The 25765-nt window shown below is 41.9% G+C and overlaps 2 protein-coding genes across 4 annotated transcripts in view; one reads left to right on the plus strand and one right to left on the minus strand.

The window, feature by feature from the left end:
- The window catches only part of glt1d1 (glycosyltransferase 1 domain containing 1), a 59284-nt gene extending 50940 nt beyond the window's left edge, over positions 1 to 8344 (minus strand). For 2 of the 3 annotated variants that reach the window (XM_077224357.1, XM_077224358.1), the window contains exons 1-3: positions 8132 to 8344; positions 7461 to 7615; positions 6509 to 6614 (exon numbers count right to left, since the gene is read on the minus strand). In XM_077224357.1, the coding sequence (XP_077080472.1) occupies positions 6509 to 6614; positions 7461 to 7615; positions 8132 to 8199 (329 nt within the window). In that variant the 5' untranslated portion in view covers positions 8200 to 8344. The remainder of the gene's footprint in view (positions 1 to 6508; positions 6615 to 7460; positions 7616 to 8131) is intronic. The other variant, XM_077224359.1, reaches the window with a different exon arrangement.
- A 12083-nt stretch (positions 8345 to 20427) lies between these two features.
- Positions 20428 to 25765, plus strand: part of slc15a4 (solute carrier family 15 member 4) — a 78854-nt gene continuing 73516 nt past the window's right edge. The window contains exons 1-4 of the mRNA XM_077222803.1: positions 20428 to 20725; positions 20994 to 21617; positions 24467 to 24759; positions 25579 to 25720. Coding sequence (XP_077078918.1) covers positions 21045 to 21617; positions 24467 to 24759; positions 25579 to 25720 — 1008 coding nt within the window. The 5' untranslated portion in view covers positions 20428 to 20725; positions 20994 to 21044. The remainder of the gene's footprint in view (positions 20726 to 20993; positions 21618 to 24466; positions 24760 to 25578; positions 25721 to 25765) is intronic.

The raw sequence follows: 25765 nt of genomic DNA on the forward strand, positions 1-25765 counted from the left end.
TACATGGTGGCCATAAAGGGATGGACATGGTCAGAAACAATGCTCAGGTAGGCCGTGCCATTTAAACGATGCCCAATTGGCACTAAGGGGCCTAAAGTTTGCCAAGAAAACATCCCCCACACCATTACACCACCACCACCGGCCTGCACAGTGGTAACAAGGCATTATGGATCCATGTTCTCATTCTGTTTACGCCAAATTCTGACTCTACCATCTGAATGTCTCAACAGAAATCGAGACTCATCAGACCAGGCAACATTTTTCCAGTCTAAAACTGTCCAATTTTGGTGAGCTCTTGCAAATTGTAGCCTCTTTTTCCTATTCGTAGTGGAGATGAGTGGTACCCGGTGGGGTCTTCTGCTGTTGTAGCCCATCCGCCTCAAGGTTGTGCGTGTTGTGGCTTCGCAAATGCTTTGCTGCATACCTCAGTTGTAACGAGTGGTTATTTCAGTCAAAGTTGCTCTTCTACCAGCTTGAATCAGTCGGCCCATTCTCCTCTGACCTTTAGCATCAACAAGGCATTTTCGCCCACATGACTGCCGCATACTGGATGTTTTGCCCTTTTCACACCATTCTTTGTAAACCCTAGAAATGGTTGTGCGTGAAAATCCCAGTAACTGAGCAGATTGTGAAATACTCAGACCGGCCCGTCTGGCACCAACAACCATGCCACGCTCAAAATTGCTTAATTCACCTTTCTTTCCCATTCTGACATTCAGTTTGGAGTTCAGGAGATTGTCTTGACCAGGACCACACCCCTAAATGCATTGAAGCAACTGCCATGTGATTGGGTGATTAGATAATTGCATTAATGAGAAATTGAACAGGTGTTCCTAATAATCCTTTAGGTGAGTGTATATACAGGTGCTGGTCATATAATAAGACTATCATCAAAAAGTTGATTTAAGTAATTCCATTCAAAAAGTGAAATTTGGATATTATATTCATTCATTACACACAGACTGATATATTTCAAATGTTTATTTCATTTAATTGTGATGATTAAAAGTGACAACTAATGAAAATCCCAAATTCAGTATCTCCAAAAATTACAATATTACTTGACCAAAAATAATTTTTAGAAATGTTGGCCAACTGAAAAGTATGAATATGAAAAGTATGAGCATGTACAGTACTCAATACTTAGTTGGGGCTCCTTGTTACGTCCTATGTTATTATTTGTTTGGTGTTGTTGTTTGTTTCTTTCTTCTTTTCTTTCACTCTTAGCAGGACGATGCGGTTACCTGATTGGTTCATCCATCTACCAGTCATCCAAATGCTCAGTGATGATGCAACGCGGCTCCACAAATGAGGGCGCACTATGCCCCTATAAAGAGCACACCTGTGTGGGAAGCGTAAGATTCCACTTTGATTTTTTTGAGACGCATATTTTCCCTGTATCAATTTAGTGTTTGAGAAACTGTGTTCTTTGAGAACTTAAAGCCATTTGGGTCGTCTTTTATCTTGAGTAGTTTGCCGTTGGTCTGGTTGTGAAACTTATTTAACGGGGAAGAGAAAAGAACAGGTGAGATATCACGTGGTATACATATGCTACACTGAGGGATCAATTGTGTATAGAACACTAGTTTAGCGACACGTGCCATCTTTTGTACTTTTCGTTTTGCAGTAAGAGCAGTTTATTTAGGGCGCCTCTGACGCTGAAGATCTTTGGTTTTTTTTGATGAATGTCAATTTAGTCAGATTATAAATTGTTTTGTTTATAATTAGTAAGACTGGTTTTGTTCCTTTCTTTGATTTGGCACTGTCTGGTTCTTTACTCTTTACCTCTTTGTTTTGTGGACCTTTTCTTTGTATGATTTGTACACTTATTTAATTCATTATCTTGAGGTATTCTTTACACCTTGCTTCTCATTATAATAAATCCTCAACATACTTCAATTAGACTGGTCTGTGTGAGATGTTTTTCCACTACACGTTCAGTATTTTAATGTTGCACACTTTACTCTCCCCTAGACTTAAAAGGTTTGTAACACTCCTTTTGCCTGAATTACTGCAGCAATGCGGCGTGGCATGGAGTTCAGGTGTTATGAGAGCCCAGGTTGCTCTGATAGTGGCCCTCAGCTCTTCTGCATTGTTGGGTCTGGCGTATCGCATCTTCCTCTTCACAATACCCCATAGATTTTCTATAGGGTTAAGGTCATGCAAGTTTGCTGGCCAATTAAGAACAGGGATACCATGTACTGGTAGCTTTGGCACTGTGTGCAGGTGCCAAGTCTTGTTGGAAAATGAAATCTGCATCTCCAAAAAGTTGGTCAGCAGCAGAAAGCATGAAGTGCTCTAAAACTTCCTGGTAGACAGCTGCGTTGACCTTGGACCTAAGAAAACACAGTGGACCAACACCAGCAGATGACATGGCACCCCAAACCATCACTGACTGTGGAAACTTTACACTGGACTTCAAGCAACGTGGATTCTGTGCCTCTCCTCTCTTCCTCCAGACTCTGGGACCTTGATTTCCAAAGGAAATGCAAAACTTACTTTCATCACAGAACATAGCTTTGGAAAACTCAGAAGCAATCCAGTCCTTTTTGGCTTTAGCAAAGAGACACTCTGGACACAGAGCTCTGTTAACAGCCAGCCTCTTTAGCAATGACCTTTTGTGTATTGCCCTCCTTGTGCAAGATGTCAATGGTCGTCTTTTGGACGGCTGTCAAGTCAGCAGTCTTCCCCATGATTGTGTAGCCTACAGAACTAGACTGAGAGACCATTTAAAGTCCTTTGCAGGTGTGTTGAGTTAATTAGCTGATTAGAGTGTGGCACCAGGTGTCTTCAATATTGAACCTTTTCACAATATTCTAACTTTCTGAGATACTGATTTTGGGGTTTTCATTAGTTGTCAGTTATAATCATCAAAATTAAAAGAAATGAACACTTGAAATATATCAGTCTGTGTGTAATGAATTCATATAATATAATATATATATATAATAATAAATTTCACTTTTTGAATGGAATTACTTAAATCAACTTTTTGATGATATTCTAATTAAATGACCAGCATATAATGTATTTTACATTTACATTTATTAATTTAGTTGGCGCTTTTATCCAAAGCGTCTTACAGTTGCTTTATTTGTCAGAGGTCGCACGCCTCTGGAGCAACTAGGGGTTAAGTGTCTTGCTCAGGGACACATTGGTGTCTCAGAGTGGATTCGAACCCGGGTCTCTCACACCAAAGGCATGTGTCTTATCCATTGCGCCATCACCACCCCATATATATGTGTATATGTACACACACATATATATATATATATATATACACATATATATATATACATATACACACACACACATACATACCAAAGGTCAATTAGGACCAAAACCTAAACAACCTAGTTTAGATCATACTTTTGTAATCTCATGGATGATTGTCTCCAAAATTTAAAAGACCCCCTTATCCGTTGCAGATTAGAAGACTAAAACTTATCTCAGATGCAGAGATTAACAATACACTAGAAATCTCAGATAATCCTCTTTTTATAAAGTTCACCTTCAATTAAAATTCATTTACTCCCTTGCTCCAAACCTATGGAAGTAAAATAATGGCAAATGTTTTTGAAACAAAAAGCCTGTTGAATTGCACTACTTGAAAAAAATAGGCATTGCATTAACCCTGCTTGTATTTTAATGCATTGTATTTTTAGGGTTTGCATTTTTATGGTCTGAAATTTAGCATGGTTGAATATTTAAGCTGTGAATATTTAAATTCAAAACATTTCAAACACATTTTCATTATTAAAATTGCAATAACCCATATTCACCTTAAAAATATTCAAAATATTCAAACTGATACAACCTATAATATTCAACAGGCGGTTTTCGCTGCATTTTATTTCGCTTTGCAAATTGACTTCCACAAATTCAGTGGTTCAAATTCGACAGTAAATTCAACGTTGACCTCCAGGAACTGCAGGAAAAGCAGTAGATTACCGAGCATAATCTCCATCTGCTGTTAGTCGACCTCACCAGCAGGGGGTACAAGCGCGTGTTGTTGACGAAGACCAGAGCAACAGTTAGAGCAAGCCATTCATTCATAAAAACTCATTTACAACAATTGAGCATTAAGTTTTTTTTTGATGACTATCTGGGTCAGTATATATGCGGAAAAGATGATAAAGGCACAAAAGCTGTTTTTATGTTTCATTCATTAACTTCATTGTTCCTTTCCCTGTGTACCCTTACATGTTATCAACTTTTTCTACCATGAACGGGATTATAATCGGTTTCCCTCAATACCTCATCATACTCAAGGATTCCCCTTCCATCAGGACAAAACGCTTAACGTAGCTTAATGGACTATTACAGTGATATAAAAGACCAAACTGGCACATTATTGAGGAAGTATGCCTACATACATTCTAATATTCCTACATACATGATTAAACTGGGAAGGGTCATAGCACTTTCATATTGTTGTCCTATATTGTTAGTTTAACTGTAACTTAAGTCGGTCTGGATAAAAGCGTCTGCTAAATGACTATTGTAAAATTGGCTTGACATTCCCAGATTTAGGGACCGTCTCTAAAGTAACATTGGTAGTCCTATAGGCCTAAACGTTTCTAACTTCAATTTATTTGAATAAATTGCGCATTATGCCTGACATCACCTACATGAACACTTTACAGTTGGTTTTATGACTGCAAGTCCTTCTCTTCAAATGCTATTGAAGTTAGAAACGTGTATACCAATGTCGTATGTAACGTTAGAGACGGTCCCTAAATGTGCGCATGTCTGGACTGTCAAGCCAACTTATGCCAGTATCACTGAGAAACGCTCAGCTTTAAACTTTGCGCGTAAAGTTCATATTCTGAGTCCTTCTGTTTGCCTGCGAGTTTGGTCTTTTATATCACTGTATTAATCCATTAAGCTACGTTAAGCGTTTTATATGTCCAGCAGGGGAATTCTGATGTATTGAGGGAAACCCTAGTATACTGCATGCAGCACAATCGCCACAAAATAAGGTTTAGGCAACTAAACAACTAATAGATATGTCAAACTCAAATGTAACATTGGATCTGTAGGCCTATACATCCGCATCGGGGGAATAACATCATAATCTCGTTCACGGTAGAGGTGCATGTAGGCTACACAGGAAAAGTAATTGTGAAGACACTGAATTTCACATAAAACACAATAATCACAGATACACTTACATTGTTGTAAATGAGTTTTTATGAATGAATGGCTTGCTCTAACTGTTGCTCTGGTCTTCGTCAACAACACGCGCTTGCACCCCCTGCTGGTGAGGTCGACTAACAGCAGATGGAGATTATGCTCGGTAATCTACTGCTTTTCCTGCAGTTCCTGGATGTCAACGTTGAATTTACTGTCGAATTTGAACCACTGAATTTGTGGAAGCGAATTTGCAAAGCGAAATAAAATGAACTGAAAACCGCCTGTTGAATATTATAGGTTGTATTTTTAATCAGTTTGAATATTTTGGAAGTGAAATATGAAAGGTGAATATGGATTATTTAAATTTTACAAATGAAAATGTGTTTGAAATGTTTTGAATTTAAATATTCACAAGCTTAAATATTCAACGATGCTAAATTTCAGCCCATAAAAATGCAAGCCCTAAAAATACAATGCATTAAAATACAAACAGGGTTAATGCAATGCATATTTAGTTCATAGATAGTTCACCCAAGAACGAAAATTCTGTCAATATTTACTCACCCTCATGTTGTTCCAACCCTGTAAGACCTTCATTCATCTTCGGAACACGAATTAAGATATTTTTGATGAAATCTGAGAGCTGGATCACTCCTCCATAGGATTCTTGAGGGATTGAACTTGCTGGCCCCGAAAAGTTATTAAAGAAATCGTTAAAATAGTCCAAGTGACTACAGTGGCTCAATCTTAAGTTTATCAAACGACGAGAGTACTTTTTGTGCGCAAAAAACAAAAATAACAACTTTATTTCAACTATTCATTTCCTTTTCTCTGGGCCTCGAGTCAGTTCACTAGTATAATAGCGCAGTGCTTCTGTTGTTGTACGTCACACGCATCACCCACATGACCAGCGTCGGCCAATTATGAGCCTACATGTGACGTAGCTCTACACTATTACACTATGTTAACTGACTAGAGGCCAACAGAGAAGGAAATGAATAGTTGAAATAAAGTCGTTATTTTTGTCTTTTTTGCGCACAAAAAGTACTCTCGTCACTTGATAAACTTAAGATTGAGCCACTGTAGTCACTTGGACTATTTTAACGATTTCTTTAATAACTTTTCGAGGCTGGCAAGTTTCAATCCCTGAAGAAGCCTATGGAGGAGTGATCCAGCTCTCAGATTTCATCAAAAATACCTTAATTCGTGTTCCGAAGATGAAAGAAGGTCTTACGGGGTTGGAACAACATGAGGGTGAGTAAATACTGACAGAATTTTCATTTTTGGGTGAACTATCCCTTTAACTATAGCTGACTAGAGCAGGGAAGCAGGATAAAGCGGCAGCTTTCGTCAGGAACTGAGTGAATTTGACCTGGCCTTGCGCAAAACTTCTTCCATCACAGCTCGCTTGTGCTCATCCTTTACATCCTCGTTGACATCGGTCCCTCCGAAGACCACTCCAAATGGCACTCCAGCATCTGCAGAGAAATGGAAATTCACAACAAAGACGTAAATCCCTTATTTTACTTATTCACCTCCTCTGAAGTTCGTTCAACTTTTAAATCCTTAGAGTGAGCAAAGTCTTTGAGGCATGAAACAGTGTGTTTATCTTGCCAGAGGGGAGAGTCGTCATCCACAGAGTGGACACTTGACTGGGCAATGACTAAAAAAAACTGTCCATATCTTAGAGAGGTGAGGGAGAAGTAGCCTTCAATCTGAACTAGGCATTCTGTGAGAAAGGATGCACAATATATCAGTCAGCATTTTACAGTTTTTTTAAATGAATGTCATTAATTGATCATGGAAGCAGATAATATGAGTGCCATCAAACTCCCCATAAAACGACTCTGTGACTGTGTTGATGGTATCAGATGGTAATACCATGTTACACTTATAGCTGAAAATATAGCTGAAAACTAATGGCTGATACTAATTATATTATATAGTGGTAGGAATTGGCATGAGCAATGAAATATCCAATATTAGTTAATCCCATAAAAAATAAATCACTAATCACTAATATTATATATCTGGTATTAATATAATGTGCGTCCCTAAACAAAATACTACTCTAAAACGTAATGTTTCATGTGCAAGTGGGAATTTCCAATGTATCTATCACTAGTAAAGTCATAAATTGTGTGATAAATGTGGATAGTAACACTAATGAGACAAGACAGATGTGTGTACAGTATGTGTCTGGGCAGCTTAGACTATGTGGTACACATACTCCGCATAAAATCAATTGCATCTATATGAGCTGTTCTCACTAATATAGAGAAATCAACATGTGTATGTATATTTTAAGAGGCAGAGGGACTTGCCACCTAAAAGAAGCCTGCCTCCTTTGAAAAGATGAATGGCCAGAGCAGCCTCGACCCGCGGCTCTTGCGTCATCAGGGATGATACATCAGAGGCAGAACTAAACTCTCTTGTATCACACAGTACACAAGTGTGTCCTGCAGCCACGATGTGATTCCTGCAACCCAAACACACACACTTATACACTATCTAATATATATATATATATATATATATATATATATATATATATATATATATATATATATATATATATATATATATATATCAGCATCTCATTCTCTGTAATTAAGTGGCTCTGAGCTGTTCTTTGTGTCATGGTACAGTGATGGTCATGGTACTTTGATGGGCTATATAGGCTACACGGAATTTGCCTGGTATTTCAAATAATGCCATGATATTACCATTGTACAGTACCTACCCACAAAAAACATGGTAGTTATTTGTACAACAGCGTAACAGATTATAGTTTCATGTGTAACGTTGAGTGCATTATGCAGTGCAATACGTGACATTGTGATGTATAGCGCATTGCAGATTGAACAATCGCTTCACTTGAAAAATGATCACCTTACAGGATTAATACAACTCGAATAAGCTGTGCTGTGAGAGGTGATGATCAATGGAGGATTGTGATACTTCCTGGTTTCGCTAACCAAACATGTTACTGTACCTTATTCTTTCAGCAGTGGTACAGTTCCCTGTTTTAGGACTTAAGCAGGCTAGGAAGAGCACGCGCATTTCAGCGTATGGCGATAAATGCTGACGCTAATAAACAAAGCGAGAGCGGCTGCCAGCAGACGGACAATGGTTTACTCTCTTGACCTGACTCTGTTAATCTCATGCTGTCACGTCAGAGACCAGCCTACCTAACCGACGCGCCGCGCGTGTGGTTAGAAGGGGTCCGTTTCAAATGAAGACCCTCCGGAAACACGGAATTATAGTGGGCGCAACGTTAAAAAGATTAAATGTGGCATATAAAAATATATTAATATGTAAAATAATTTTGAGTGTATTCCATCTGGATTGTGGTACTAGCCTGTTAGCGATACAATTATAGCCTGAAATTCTGTATCATGTCCCTAAAAAAAAGTGCCGTAATGTTATTATTAAATGACCATCACCTTCTGTGTGAATTATTCTGTAAAAACTTCCTTTCACTGAAATAGAGGGAATGCGCGTGACGTCACCGTCAGCTGGCGTGATTGAGGCCACGCCCACTAGGTGGCAAAAAGACTGAGCGGCAACATTGGTTTTGAGCGTGAATGCCGTGAAAAACACATCTAAAACGGGAACGAGCTTAGCGATTGACTGTACAACTACATTTGACAAGAAATCTGAGGTATATTTTTACAGACTGACGAAAGCTACAGAACAGAGAAGCAAATAGATCGCTGCAATTCATATAAACAACTGGACTCCAGGCAGCGAAAGGTGGATTTGCAGTTCCCTTTCGAACGGTCACTTCGTATTGCGTAGCTATACGCAGTGGGGGAAACTCCTTTTCCTCGATTTACTGAAGCCTTTATGTAAAGCGCATTTGCAGCTGCACAGCTAGAACATGAGCGTCTGGCTCGCTCATAGGCTGCGCTGCGGCAACTGCACATCCAATGGCGCAGGCGCCTCTGACGTGCAACCAATGAGATCACTCTGCGTCATACACGTCAGAGCCCGCCAAGGGGGCGTGACCTCAGTCTATAATAGTCCCCGAATTCGCCATTATAGCAGATTTTACTCCTTCAGCGACAAACTTCACGTCTCTGACCATTTATTGAGCCTTCGCCGTCGAACAAGCCTTCAGCCTGAGCGAGCTACAGTTCAGCAGACTACACATCTCAACCGTGTTTCTCCTGACGCCGTCTCTCCTGTGGCTATCCGGCGATATCCTTTTCAATATCTGTTTATTATGTGTTTATATCTGTATCAGCGTTGTTCCATATGCCTCGTGTTATGCGAGGCCTACGAACACGCGAGCTGCATTTCATGCCTGGGACTCTACCACGCAGAGAATGCACTCTCTGTCGGCGGATGTGCGGCCTGCGCGTGCATGCCTATCTCCGTGCTGCGAACTCGGCTAACGTTAGCTCTCTCTCGAGACGGCGGCGCCGCATCACCCGCGCTCCCTTCTCCGGCCCTACTTCAGCCGAGGAAGAAGAAGCGCCGCAGCCAACGGCATCCAGAGAGCACGGACGTTTGTGAATGCACGCCGGCCACGTCCCCGCGTGCTTCACTCACTCCAGCTCAGTCATCTCCGGTCCCGTTCGAGGGAGATCAGCGCCCCCCCACCACCACGTGGCGGGCCTCGTCTCTTTCGGCGGACCCAGCGAGGCAGGACTAACTCCGACGGTGAAATGCTTCGGATCCTAACACAGGCCGTCGCGGACCTCGAGCTCGAGTGGAACTAACCGTGCTAGCTGGCGCCGACCAGCAAAGCCCGCGAAACAGGCCTCTCAGCCCCGCCCTGCGGCTGATGCCGAACGCTTCCCGCCAAAGCCGTCCTAGCACGCAAAGGAAAGAGAGGGCACGTGTCCCGCGCTTGCCGGACCACCCTCAAAGAAGCCAGCAAAACTTCCCACAGCCCCCTGTACAGTTCAGGCGGCTGGGGATTTTATTATTGTAAACAGGCCCGCAGCAGTGAGCGCGTCTTTGCAAACAAACGCCGTTTTCACGGCGACCCAAATAAAGCACACGAGCACAACACATGGGTTCACGGTCCCCCTTCACTAGGCGGCCCCTCCCTTGTTGTAACACTGACTTCCCCACACGCAAATGCTTGTGCAGTCAGTCCAACATTCAATGTGTGCACAAATCACAATATATGGGTTCACGGTCCCCCTTCACTAGGCGGCCCCTCCCCTGTTTTAACACTGACTTCCCCACACGCAAATGCTTGTGCAGTCAGTCCAACATTCAATGTGTGCACAAATCACAATATATGGGTTCACGGTCCCCCTTCACTAGGCGGCCCCTCCCCTGTTTTAACACTGACTTCCCCACACGCAAATGCTTGTGCAGTCAGTCCAACATTCAATGTGTGCACAAATCACAATATATGGGTTCACGGTCCCCCTTCACTAGGCGGCCCCTCCCCTGTTGTAACACTGACTTCCCCACGCGCAAATGCTTGTACAGTCAGTCCAACACTCAATGTGTGCAAAAATCACAATATAAGGGCATCAGGTCCCCCTATGTTAGGCGGCCCGTCCCAATCAGTGTGTCAAGCCCTAGCCACACGGGTTATAGCCTGGCAAGCTATCCCCGATGTGTCGAGTTGAGTTATAAACGCTATAAAGCGAGGCAACTCGCTCCAATTCGCTCGCAGACCCCCAAAGTTTCAGGCGGTTCTCGAGACTTCGGTGAGAAGCAACGTGGGTCACATGCTTCGCACCGATGTACAGAATTCATTAGCAAAAGGGGTGATAGAATTAGTCCCCCCTGTGCTAAAACATACGGGTTTTTACAGCCGCTATTTTCTAATTCCGAAAAATGACGGCGGCCTCAGACCCACTCTAGATCTGAGACATTTGAACAAAGCTCTCATGAGACGGCCGTTCAAAATGTTAGCTATCAGTTTCACAAGCACAACACATGGGTTCACGGTTCCCCTTCACTAGGCGGTCCCTCCCCTGTTGTAACACTGACTTCCCCACACGCAAATGCTTGTGCAGTCAGTCCAACATTCAATGTGTGCACAAATCACAATATATGGGTTCACGGTCCCCCTTCACTAGGTGGCCCCTCCCCCGTTGTAACACTGACTTCCCCACACGCAAATGCTTGTACAGTCAGTCCAATACTCAATGTGTGCACAAATCACAATATAAGGGTATCAGGTCCCCCTACGTTAGGTGACCAGCCCCAATCAGTGTGTCAAGCCCTAGCCACACGGGTTCTAGCCTGGCAAGCTATCCCCGATGTATCGAGTTGGGTCATAAACACTATAAAGCGAGGTTACTCGCTCCAATTCGCTCGCAGACCCCCGGAATTTCAGGCGGTTCTCGAGACTTCGGTGAGAAGCAACGTGGGTCACGTGCTTCGCACCGAAGTACAAAATCTATTAGCAAAAGGGGCGATAGAATTAGTCCCCCCCCGCGCTAAAAAATATGGGTTTTTACAGCCGCTATTTTCTGATTCCGAAAAAAGACGGTGGTCTCAGACCCATTCTAGATTTGAGACATTTGAACAAAGCTCTCATGAGACGGCCGTTCAAATTGTTAACTATCAAACATATCCTCGCGCAAGTGCGCCCGGGGGATTGGTTTGTCACAATGGATCTGAAAGATGCTTACTTTCACATTCAAATAAATCCTCGTCACAGGCCATTCTTGAGATTCGCCTTCGAGGGCCGGGCTTATCAATACACCGTTCTGCCGATCGGTCTATCGTTGGCACCCCGTACATTCACGAAGTGTATGGATGCAGCGCTTTCTCCTCTGAGATTTCAGGGAGTGCGCATGTTAAATTATCTCGACGACTGGCTGGTGCGGGCACAGTCGAGAATCGAGCTATTAGCTCACAGGGATTTGATTCTCGGCCATCTAAGATGCCTGGGTTTCACAATCAATGTTTCAAAAAGCAAACTAACCCCCAGCCAGAGCATGATCTTTCTGGGCACAGTTTTAGACTCGAGAGCTATGACAGCGTGACTCACACAGAGCGCGCGCTCTCGGTGCGAGCGCTTGCAGGCACTTTCAGATTGCGCGAGCGCGCGCCACTGAAGAAATTTCAGAAACTGCTTGGTCTCATGGCAGCAGCATCGCCAGTACTCCGCATGGGATTACTGCGCATGCGCCCGATGCAGCATTGGCTGAAACGCTGTGTGCCAACTCATGCATGGCAGTCAGGCAGGTTGCGCGTTATGGTGAATCACGGTTGTTTAAGAACCCTGATTCCCTGGCGGGCTCAGAACTGGCACCACGAGGGGGTGACAATGGGAACAATTTCCAGGAGGAAAGTGGTTCTTACAGATGCGTCCAACCTGGGTTGGGGAGCGCTGCACGAGGGCATGCCTGCATCCGGCCTCTGGTCGAGCACGGAGCAGAGCTTAAATATCAACTGTCTGGAGATGAAAGCAGTTGGGTTGGCCCTGAAGGCATTTCTGTCGAACCTCAGAGGTCACTACGTCTTAGTCCGCACAGACAATACGTCAGTGGTGGCCTACATGAATCGCCAGGGGGGCATCAGGTCAGGGAACCTGCATGCGATGGCGAGAGACCTCCTCTATATGGGCACAAACCAACCTGAGCTCTCTGAGAGCAGCGCATATCCCGGGCGTCCAGAATGTGGGCGCGAATATGCTTTCATGGGACAACACTCCCCTCGGCGAGTGGTCCCTGAACCCACAGACGGTCAGTCTAATATGGAAGGTGTTTGGCGAGGCCGAAATCGACCTTTTCGCCTCGAGAATCAACACCCACTGCAAATTGTTCTTCTCGAAGAACAGGGACGCGCTGGCCCATGTCTGGCCCAACCGTCCCTTTTATGCCTTCCCCCCCCCCCGTCTCGATGATTCCACAAGTCATCAAACGGGTCAGAGAGAGCGGGTGCCCAGTCCTTCTGGTGGCCCCTCTCTGGAAAACCAGATCGTGGTTCCCGGAACTAGTTCAGTTATCGGACACAATCCCATGGCCTGTCCCACTGAGGAAAGACCTCCTCACACAGGTGAACGGGACATTGTGGCATCCGAGACCCGATTTATGGGCCCTTCATGTTTGGCCCCTCAACGGGTACCCAAGGACCTTCCTGAGAAGGTTTTAAGCACTATATCTGAAGCCAGGGCCCCGTCGACTCGGCGCCTGTATGCTTCAAAATGGTCAGGTTTTTCCAGCTGGTGCTCGAAAAATCAGGCTGACCCAGAGTCATGTGTGATATCAGTGGTTCGCTCATTCTTACAGGAGCTGCTGGACGCGGGTTGCTCCCCGTCCACGCTCAAAGTGTATGTGGCAGCCATAGCAGCACATCATGTTCTGACGGCTGGCCAGTCACTGGGAAGAAACGACCTGGTCGTAAGATTCCTGAAAGGTGCGAGGAGAATGAACCCCTCCAGGCCTCCGTCTGTGCCGCCTCTGGACCTCTCCACGGTCCTTGGGGCTCTGAAAGGTCCGCCTTTCGAACCGCTCCAATCGGTTGATCTAAAAACCCTCTCGCTGAAACCCGCTCTCCTTATGGCGTTGGCATCTATCAAACGAGTGGGAGATCTGCAGGCGCTCTCTGTGAGCCCTGCATGTTTGGAGTTGGGTCCAGATGACTCCAGAGTCATCCTCAAGCCCAGACATGGTTACGTTCCTAAAGTGCTCTCAACACTGTTCAGAGCACAGGTGGTGACATTATCAGCCCTCCCTCCTTCTGCAGAGGATGGAGAGGTTAATCTTCTCTGCCCTGTCTGAGCGCTGAGAATCTATCGGGAGCTTTCTGCGTCTTTTAGACAATCAGAACAGCTTTTTGTCTGCTTTGGTGGTAGATCCAAGGGGGATCCAGTCACTAAGCAAAGACTGTCTAGATGGATAGTGGATGCTATTTCTATGGCTTATACCGCAGCGGGTCAAGTTTGCCCTATAGGTATCAAGGCCCATACGACCAGAGGTATGTCTCGTCATGGGCTTGGTCATCTGGCATTCCCATTAGTGATATTTGTGATGCGGCCGGCTGGTCCTCGCCTTCCACATTTATGAGTTTCTATAATAGGGAAGTGCCTTCCCTGCAGGCGAAGGTGCTTTCGGTATGATTAAGACCCGTCGGTGGCTGGTCTTGTCATATATTACTGTGCACTATCAAATTCACATATATATATAAAACCCGCTGCTGGCTGGTTGTATTCATGCATAAACCCGCTGTTGCCGGTTATATTTACATATATATAAAACCCGCTTTGGCCGGTTATATGACATATATAAAACCCGCTTTTGCCGGTTATATTCCATACATATATAAAACCTGCTTTGGCCGGTTATAATTTCATATATAAACCCACTTGACTGGTTATATGTTCATATACCAATAACCCCGACAGTGTCTGGGTTCATTGGTGTAGTATGTTGGGTTATTTCTAACTGATGTGTACTATTTTAGACCTGACGGTGTCTGGTCTATTTATACATAATTATGCGGTTATGGCTTGTTCTGTATGCTCAGGGGCCTGAGTTGCAGTGGCAGCCAGTTACTCAGTGCGGCGTTTTGCATGGCGTCCCCACTGCGTATAGCTACGCAATACGAAGTGACCGTTCGAAAGGGAACTACTCGGTTACTCACGTAACCTCAGTTCCCTGAGTTAGGGAACGAGTATTGCGTAGCCAGCCGCACTATAGTAACATGGCAAGTTGTCGCTTCAGTCGTTAAACCTGCTATAATGGCGAATTCGGGGACTATTATAGACTGAGGTCACGCCCCCTTGGCGGGCTCTGACGTGTATGACGCAGAGTGATCTCATTGGTTGCACGTCAGAGGCGCCTGCGCCATTGGATGTGCAGTTGCCGCAGCGCAGCCTATGAGCGAGCCAGACGCTCATGTTCTAGCTGTGCAGCTGCAAATGCGCTTTACATAAAGGCTTCAGTAAATCGAGGAAAAGGAGTTTCCCCCACTGCGTATAGCTACGCAATACTCGTTCCCTAACTCAGGGAACTGAGGTTACGTGAGTAACCGAGTAGTTATCATTTTTGTGTCAATATGCTGAACTTAGTGGTAAAAGCATTCTCTATATATTGTATTGTTATATATTGCAGTGACAACTCATCAATCAAATATTTACCACTGTATATTCTGTATAATTTGACATTTTTAAATAAACACTGACAAAAAACTATACAAGTTTTAAGTCTAGACGATATGATGATATATATATATATATATATATATATATATATATATATATATATATATATATATATATATATATATATATATAACATTGATATAAGTGATCACCTGGATTTAGACCTGCCTATATTGTATTTATATAAAGCGTTCACAGGCAAATTTGCTGTATGTATTTCACCGGTGTCAAAATCAGGCACATATAAATGTCAACACGATTTCTGGCTGCATGTCAATATCCATGGATCACTGGATCTTTAGTAAGTTGTAAGGAACACTATATTGAGTCCAATCTTTAGTTTAAACTGATAATCGTTTGTTTTACTTGTGTTTTCGCAGTTTCCCCTATTAAATCCAGTCACGCAGCTGCTCTTCTGCCACTCAGTCCGGTTTAGGGGGCGTATTCTGGCGGGAAAGTGACGTTAATGCATTCCCTCTATAGTATAAAACTGACAAATTAGGAACATTGTATCATATACTGATCTGATGATACAATTGAGAATATCAATAAGTAGCCTAATAATAATTAAAATATATATATATATATTATTGAAAGAATTAAGTCTCATGTTCAAAAAGGCTGTATTTATTTGATCAAAATACAGAAAAAACAGTAATTGTCACAGTCACGCCATGTTTAGTTTCATTGTCTTGTTCTGTTTATTGTATTTTTGTCACTGTTTTTGCCTGTGTTCTAGTTAATTATTAATTATAAATCATGGGATTAGTCCTCAGCAGTTCACTGTTTTGTTAATGAAGCTTCCTCTGTGAATTTAAGCCCTTAGTTTTTTTTCTCTAATCCTTTAACGTCAGGTAAATGTGTAGTGTACTCGCTCTCTCTGTTTAATAAATATTGTGTCTATTCTGTCAGTCTGTGTCACACATAGAATTAGTTGGAATACCTACATATCTTCAATCTAGCCTGTGAGGGGCTCTCAATATTGGACTATTCACTTCATTTCTGCCAGTTCGCCAAACGTACTACCTTTGACAATAAAACTTTAAAATCACTATATTGGATTAGAGCGAACCTTCACAGCCCACTTGACCTACCCAACATGACCAGAAGAACCTGGAGAGAAGTCATCCTCAGGTGTCTACAGCGCTAATGACATCACTCACGGCCACTGCAGACACAAAAGCGCCAGCCCCGTCCATCCTGGAATGAAAGCCTGTTATCCAGTCTGACCAGGTAGCCTATGTGAGCCGGTTGTGACTTCCGTCTTCCGAACAAGTGTGAATTTTAGTGGAGCTAGAAGTGGAGGATCTGCCTCCGCTGATCCCAGGCAGTCCGAGCTGCATCGCTGTTGATGTTGTGCCCACCCAGCCTCCCTCTCCCACTTGATCTGCCAAGACTAGTTAGTCCCTTTGGTCCTGCCTCCGCTGCATGGCTCCCTCCAGTCCCTTGTCTCCTTCCGCCGCAGATCTTCCGGTCACCAGCACTGCCTTGCCGAGTGATTCCCTGGCTTCCCATCGACCAGTCAGTTCCTCCTTGGCTCCTCACCCCCCTCAGCTCTACTAAGGACTGTCGTCCTCGCAGCTCCACCAGGCTCCCTCATCCTTCCGGCCCTACCTTGTTCAGACATCACTCTGCCTGCACCACGGACTTCCGGGACATCAGCTGCGGCTCCGGCCAGCTTGGTTGCACCGGCTCTGCCCTAGTCCACTGGTACCCTGGCTACACCTCAGCTGCTCGTGACCGCGGTTCCGCCCTGGCGTCTTGAACAGTGTCGTCTGGTCTCACCATCTCCTCTGCTATGCCTGGGTCTCCAGATCTCCGGGCTCCACCGTTAGCTGCCGGACCGCTAACTCTGCCCGGGCTCCACCCACCATCAATTCTATCTTGGGGATCTTCAGTCTCGTCTGCTCTGCTGTGGTGGTCTACTGCTCCACCATGGAGATCCTCTGCACCTCCACTCTCCTGAACTCTATATGGACATTTATTATTTACTGTGCAAAGAGTAGCCATCCAGAAAGGGGAAGTTCTGTCACGTTTTGCCTTTGTATTGGTTTCGTTTTCATATTGCACGTATAGTTACTTGTTTCCTGTGTTCTTTTGTTCCCGCCAGTCATTAGTTGCCATGGACACTCATTTAACGTTCACACTTGTTAGTCTTTGAGTTAATCATCGATCATAGTGTCTTTAAGTTCCTAATTTCCTTCTGTTTCTTTGTCTGGTATTGTCGTATGTTACACTCTGTTACTTTGCCTTCTTTCCTGTGGATTGGAGTTTTTTACTTATAAATAGCCTACTTTTGTTTTTGAACCTTTTTGCATCTTAATCATCTTAGTCGGACCTAGAACGTTGCACACATGATCTTCAGAAATCATTCTAATATTTTAAAATTATCTCAATAAAAAATATAGAATATATATATATATATAGATATACAGTATATATACAGTATATATATATATATATATATATATATATATATACACAGTGTATTTATATATATATAGAGGTCCTTCTCAAAAAATTAGCATATTGTGATAAAGTTCATTATTTTCCATAATGTAATGATAAAAATTAAACTTTCATTTATTTTAGATTCATTGCACACCAACTGAAATATTTCAGGTCTTTTATTGTTTTAATACTGATTATTTTGGCATACAACTCATGAAAACCCAAAATTCCTATCTCAAAAAATTAGCATATCATGAGAAGGTTCTCTAAACGAGCTATTAACCTAATCATCTGAATCAACTAATTAACTCTAAACACCTGCAAAAGATTCCTGAGGCTTTTAAAAACTCCCAGCCTGTTTCATTACTCAAAACCGCAATCATGGGTAAGACTGCCGACCTGACTGCTGTCCAGAAGGCCATCATTGACACCCTCAAGCAAGAGGGTAAGACACAGAAAGAAATTTCTGAACAAATAGGCTGTTCCCAGAGTGCTGTATCAAAGCACCTCAGTGGGAAGTCTGTGGGAAGGAAAAAGTGTGGCAAAAAACGCTGCACAACGAGAAGAGGTGACCGGACCCTGAGGAAGATTGTGGAGAAGGACCGATTCCAGACCTTGGGGGACCTGCGGAAGCAGTGGACTGAGTCTGGAGTAGAAACATCCAGAGCCACCGTGCACAGGCCTGTGCAGGAAATGGGCTACAGGTGCCGCATTCCCCAGGTCAAGCCACTTTTGAACCAGAAACAGCGGCAGAAGCACCTGACCTGGGCTACAGAGAAGCAGCACTGGAGTAACCACAGTCAGTGATGGTCTGGGGTGCCATGTCAGCTGCTGGTGTTGGTCCACTGTGTTTTATCAAGGGCAGGGTCAATGCAGCTAGCTATCAGGAGATTTTGGAGCACTTCATGCTTCCATCTGCTGAAAAGCTTTATGGAGATGAAGATTTCATTTTTCAGCATGACCTGGCACCTGCTCACAATGCCAAAACCACTGGTAAATGGTTTACTGACCATGGTATTACTGTGCTCAATTGGCCTGCCCACTCTCCTGACCTGAACCCCATAGAGAATCTGTGGGATATTGTGAAGAGAAAGTTGAGAGACGCAAGACCCAACACTCTGGATGAGCTTAAGGCCGCTATCGAAGCATCCTGGGCCTCCATAACACCTCAGCAGTGCCACAGGCTGATTGCCTCCATGCCACGCCGCAATTTCTTTCTGTGTCTTACCCTCTTGCTTGAGGGTGTCAATGATGGCCTTCTGGACAGCAGTCAGGTCGGCAGTCTTACCCATGATTGCGGTTTTGAGTAATGAAACAGGCTGGGAGTTTTTAAAAGTCTCAGGAATCTTTTGCAGGTGTTTAGAGTTAATTAGTTGATTCAGATGATTAGGTTAATAGCTCGTTTAGAGACCCTTTTCATGATATGCTAATTTTTTGAGATAGGAATTTTGGGTTTTCATGAGCTGTATGCCAAAATCATCAGTATTAAAACAATAAAAGAACTAAAATATTTTAGTTGGTGTGCAATGAATCTAAAATATATGAAAGTTTAATTTTTATCATTACATTATGGAAAATAATGAACTTTATCACAATATGCTAATTTTTTTGAGAAGGACCTGTATATATATATACAGAGAGAGAGAGAGAGAGAGAGAGAGAGAGAGAGAGAGAGAGAGAGAGAGAGAGAGAGAGAGAGAGAGAGAGAGAGAGAGAGAGAGAGAGAGAGAGAGAGAGAGAGAGAGAGAGAGTTTGCTTAGTAATCAACAACAAATACATAACTGGTATGTTTTATAGTCTTGTAGTCAGTTCTCATGAGAGAGAAGAGCTGTGACTGAGGGACATAGTGTTATCATGCCACAGCAAATTGCCACTGGCACGTCCTTATAGTACAGACCGTTTGAAATTGAGTTCATGAATTTCATACATTTTAATGGGTCTGAATGAGGAAATAAGGCTAAAGTTGGGAAAGTTTATTCACCTCTTGATCCTTAAAAGTCTGTCAGGTACATGAAGCCGAGCTGTTCTAGTTTTGTTCTGAGGGATGGTGTCCGTGTGATCTGTCAGTCTACATGATTGACACTCAAACACTTTTAGAAGTATTATGACAGTAACAGACAATGTAAGAAACTACTGTATTAATAATGGGAGGGTGTAGATTCATAATACATATTGATGCCCAACAATCAACAATTATATATATATACAACATTATTTGTTTTTATCTAAGAGGTATATGCACAAATTAATTCCATAACATTTGAACAAAACCCACAAATCACAAAAGGGTGTTGAAATCAATAATCAAAACATTTATAATAAATAGTAATAATCTACATATATAAATAATCTAATTTAAATGTTCACATTGCCATGACTTAGGAGTAAATACAATTATGTATATAGTGTACAAATATGTATAAAATATAGCCTAAATTATAAAACATTCCAGAATAATAAGCAACGAGTTTTAAAGAAAAAATCATACTAATGGGGTCCATATGATTTTTTTTCTCAGTGGTGTATGCAATAACTATTTCAACAAAAACACACACAAGGCTGTGAATAACCATAAACAAACCATACATAAAATGTGCATGACAAGCAAGGCACCAGCCAGGAAGATTATGTGCAGAATTGATTGGCTGCAAAACTAGCCAATAGAAAAAAAGCTTTCTTTCCCCTTTGTCCAATCAGCAATGGTCGTTGGTTGTCTTGCTAGTTTAGTGACGCTTATCTCTATGCCTTGTATACAAAACGATCAACCTGATACTCCTCACAAGGACACACGATAAGCACATTCAGATGATTTGAAGATCTGATATTTGCGCTGTGGGTGCGTCACTTTGACGTTTATGAGTTAACCGGGTGTCACGCGGTAGTATTGTGACTGGCTGTTTACTCTCAGAACCGATAGCTAAACTTCATATCGACAGACTTGCAGGAATTTTAACATCATATATTTATTAAAATGTATTTCGAGGACATTGGTAAACACGTCGCAGGCTGAACAGCTAAATGTGGAGCAGTGCTAAGTCTACAAGAACGGTATGTTTACGCAAATATGTTCTTAGCCTGTTTACTGAGTAAAATAATAGAAGTTGTTGACAGCATGTCGGCAGCTTTTTATTGTTGTTTTATGTTGCGTTGAAATATTCAATTAAGTCAATAAGTGCAAGAGTTAGTATTTTATAAGGACCCTGTTGTGATTTATTTCCAGAAGCTCCAGTATTGCGTCATTTTGATGTGTCATTTTTTTGGGATCACGTGCTGTTAAAATAATGGTTATCGTTTTGTTGTTGTCTGTGTCCTTTAGGTTTGGATTTTGGTCAGCTGACCACCTCTTGAGAAACACTCATATCAGGCCATGGCTGGCAGAGATGTACACGAAAGCACTCCTCTTTTGGACAGCCCTGTGGCTTCAGCCAGATCAGAGTCAGTGTTCAATGGCAGGAGACTGGCATGTGCTGCCATACTACTGGCAGAGTCTTTAGAGAGAATGGCTTTCTATGGCATCACCTCAAACCTGGTGCTCTTCCTAAACAGCAGCCCCTTCTATTGGGAGGGCACTTTGGCCAGTCAGGCCCCCTTGATCTTCATGGGAGTCACTTATTTGATATCACCCTTTGGTGGCTGGCTGGCGGATGCGTTCCTTGGCAAGTTCTTAACCATAGCCTTAAGTTTAATCCTGTATCTGTTAGGGATGCTGCTTTTCCCCTTTGTGGCCAGCGACAACACCAGGAATTATCTGTGTGGAGAAGAGATGGCGTTCCCAGTGCAGCCTGCCGAATGTTATCCTGAAAATGGGACCGTGCCTGCCAATGTGACCTGCGTCAATCGGACGTCGTACTGCGGGCCTGCGATCTTCAGTGGGCTGGTGCTGGTGGCCATTGGGGTGGGAGCTGTGAAGTCAAACATCACTCCATTCGGGGCAGATCAGGTAATGCAAGTGTTTTCAGAATGGGTTCTGGGAACGCCCAGGGGGTGCAAGTGAGTTCTAGGGGCTTCGTGGAAACATTTAGAGGAAAACAGTGTTAAAATAGTAATAAATACTTTGATTTAACTAACTAAGTAAATAATTTGAATAAAATAAAAAACATAATAAAGTAAATCAAACACAATACATTTTAAATGATTTAAATAAATAAATAATTCACCTAACAGTACAGTACATTAGTGATTAGAAAAAAAGTAATAATGTAACATAAATAAATATTTTCATAGTAATATTTTACATGTATTTCTAATATACATTTTTCACAGTATAAATTTGGTCTTTATGCATGAAAATAAAATATAGCTTAAAATTTAGGCACAGAATGATCATATTTTGGGGGTCTGTGGCAACTAAAAGATTGAAAACCCTTGAGGTAATGAACAGACTTCACTACAACTGGAGAGTTGTCTAACTTTGAGTATGTTCAAATCTCAGGGGCGCAACCTCAGATTGATTCTCAGAGCAATATTTTCTTCTGTGTCTGGCTTTTATGAAACTCTGGATGTTATTAAGACCTTTGACATGGTTGCTGGTGTTAGTTCAATAACATTCTTTCAGATGCTTCAGGTTAACCCTGACTGGTTCCGTCTGTAGATAAAATAACTCACTACTAGTGTGGAGAGTTTGTTTTGAATAGTTTTTCTTGCTTTTTTTGTTGGTGGAGCACAAAAGGAGACGTTTTGAATACTGTGCTGGTTGCTCTTGTCCATTTAAATTGGATATAGGTCATTTTAAACTTCAAAAGGGATGCAAAAATATCATTACACCAGTACACCATATTCCAAGTCTTCTGAGGTCATATGCTAGCTTTGTGCAACAAAAAACTACTTATAATCGTATAATCTCCTTTGCAAGTGGAGGCTGTAAAGTTGAAATGGAGTTTCTTTTTGGAGTTCCACAGTCCTAGTCTTCATTCACTTTCAATGTAAAATTCATATTGTATGTTCCACAGTAGAAAGCCATTCAGACTTCGATTGAAATAAGGGTGAATAAATGACAGATTAATTTTGGTTTTATTTTTCAAGTTTAATTTTACTCACCATTGTCATGTCTATAAGTGCAAGAACTCTGTAGGTGCTTGAACAAAATATGGCTCAGTTACTGGGACTTTAAGCTGTATGTTTAACCCATTGACACCACTCATCTGACAGTCATAAAAGGACATTAAATTGACAATAACAATAATGTGAGGTTTTTCTTGAAAAAGGTTTCCGATTTACATTTTGTGACGTGAACCCTTGATAACCTTCTAAATTGAATATACTACATTTATTAGACTGTGGATTTTGCCTAAAACAAATTAAAAATTTCAACATAATCAGTTGCCTTCCTTAACAACGGTTTACAATGTTTCTGTTTTTCACTTGTCAATGTACTTTTTTGGCAACATTTTGTAAGACTTAGTTAAGGTTGGACACACCTTTAGACACTTTCACTTCACTTATTACAAATGACAAGGCAAAGTCCACACATTTCTGAGGTACTTTGAGTCTGAATTTGCCTTGTGACACAAGCCATTTTGCAACCCACAAGATTGAAATTATGCCTTTTGTTGAAGTGGCTTCTATGGTTACTAACAAGGTCTGTTTTTCAGATTCGTTTAAAACTAAATTTGTGTATGAAAGCTTATTTTACTATAGTGTTGAGGAAGAGCTGAAGAATTTTAGTTATATAATGTAAATTGTTTCACACCAAGTACAACATTTTTTTACAATGCAATAACAGTGCAAAAACATTTGTACAATAAAACAATCCTTCAATGCTTTAGCCATGTTTCCATGCTACTAAAGCTTGTCATGCATTAGCACCCCTTTCAACCCCCTATCTATAACATGACCCTGTCAGTGACATCAAACTGGACAGTATCCCAGTATAGTGGGGACGGGGGTGTCCCTGACATAAGTGAACTATAAGGAAATCATCTGCTAAGTGACTAAATGATTCATTATAAACTATATGGTAGTGAGTAAGACTCTTCCTATCAAACTAGACATTACACGCAAAATGAAACAAAAAAATTGGGAAGTAAAACTGACATCTGTCTTCGTTGCCTTGTTTATCGGCGTAACCAAGTTATTTATACAGTTACCTTTTGGATTGGATTATTTGAAAAGCTTTTTTTGTTAACCAAAGTTGTTATCAAAAAAGCCGAGGCTTATTTTGCGATAAAAGTCTTTAAATGGGGATGACTTGGATTAGGCCAGTGTTGATGATGTCTGTTGACTCTCGTCATATGATCATCATGTGATTTTTAGATTCAATAAAGAGATTAACTCTCTTTATTGGAGAGTTGGCTGTACTAACTGGGTGTCACTGGGTCATAGATCTCATTTAAACGTTGAGGAAGTGGGGCAATGAATTGAAAATTCGTACACTATATTGATTGTGTCTCTGATTGTATGGCCACATCTCTGCATGTATTTTGAGCTTTTTGTGAGCAGACATCTCTTCAGAAAATCGTTGCATGCACTCGAGCAGAAAATTCACCCAAGTTTATAAATGCATTTAGTAAACTGCAAAAAAAGTATTGAATAAAATGGAGAATGCAAATTGATTGTTGATACAGTTATTGACTGTGCAACTTTAGTATCCACAAGCAAGTCAAAAAAGAAATGTTTTTCCAGCTGGACATTATGTTAAACTTATTGTTGCCCTCGTTTGACATCGAACTGGATATTAAAAGTGATTTGATTGTCAGTTTCTCACATTTTCCTTTGAGCTTGAATATTAATAAAACAGTTAAATGAAAATGAATGAAAGTTAATTGAATGTGCATTTTTGATGCATTACAGGTGAAGGATCGAGGTCCGGAGGCAACACGGCGGTTCTTTAACTGGTTCTACTGGTGCATTAATCTGGGAGCGATCTTCTCCCTGGGTGGAGTAGCCTATATTCAGCAGAACATCAGCTTCTCTATTGGCTACATCATCCCTGCCGTCTGTCTCGGGGTGTCCCTCGTCATCTTTATTCTGGGCAGAGCGGTTTTCATAAACAAGCCTGCAGACGGCAGCGCCTTCAGCGACATGTTTCGGATCCTGGCCTCGGCCTTCTGTGGACGTGGGCCGAAGGAACCCAGTCTGCTCAGGTGAGGGCTAGGCTTATTTTTGTGAACAGGGCAGTTCACGTGAAATCAACTTTCTTAATACAAACTACTGGTTTTATTGTGAACATTCATTTTCTTTTCACCTCCTAAAAAAAAAAAGAAGAGTTGTTTTACCACTAGTGCAGCCAAATGTAGAGTATAAAGGATTCATATAAATAAGCAAAGCTTGCAGTGAACATTTCACATTTAAAACTATGACCGATATACATTTTCATCCACAGTTAGTGCTCAAAGAAATGCACTAATTTTGTACATTTGTATCATTCCAGCATCTTTTGAAGGCACCAATAGACTTATCCAAACAATTCCTAATAAATGATAGTCCTGCTCTACCTTTTATTCTGGTTCAGTCTCATTTTTCAAGGATTTCAGAAATGATAAAATGGGTAGCATACACCATTTCTTGTTGAATTATGATGGTTTTGTCAGTTGTTGCATATTCAGAAAATGTGCCTATTAGTCTTTACATAGTCCATACTGTTCAAAATGTTTTAAGTGCGTTAGATTGTAAATTTATACTGTTTTTTTCATGGGAACCTCTACTCCAGTTTAGATGACTCTATTAGTCTGTAATGTTATCCCTCATCTTCCTCTTTGATCCACCTCTCCTGTCTGTCTCATACGTGGCGGTGCTATTCATCGTGCCTCTGTGGCATAAGTTACTGTCAAGTGCTGTGCCCTCTCTCTAAGTCAAATAACAATCGCTTCTCAAAAAACCCTGACATTATTTATATTTTTAAGTTTGTAAAAAAGACCAAACCATTACTTTTTTCTTTGTTACAAACCATGTTCTTCCACCAGGCCCAAGCCGACTCTACTTGATGGCGCTAAGGTGACATACGGTGGGCGATTTTCAGAGGAGAAGGTCGAGGAAGTGAAATCGCTGGTCAAAATACTTCCTGTTTTCCTGGCCCTCATTCCGTACTGGATGGTCTATTTCCAGGTAAAGTTTTTATGAGTGGGTTTCTAAACCCAGTCTGTCAGTTAT

Source organism: Siphateles boraxobius, unplaced genomic scaffold (genome assembly GCF_051911475.1).
Source record: "Siphateles boraxobius isolate OS27281-9 unplaced genomic scaffold, OSU_SipBor_1 9, whole genome shotgun sequence".
NCBI lineage: Eukaryota > Metazoa > Chordata > Actinopteri > Cypriniformes > Leuciscidae > Siphateles > Siphateles boraxobius.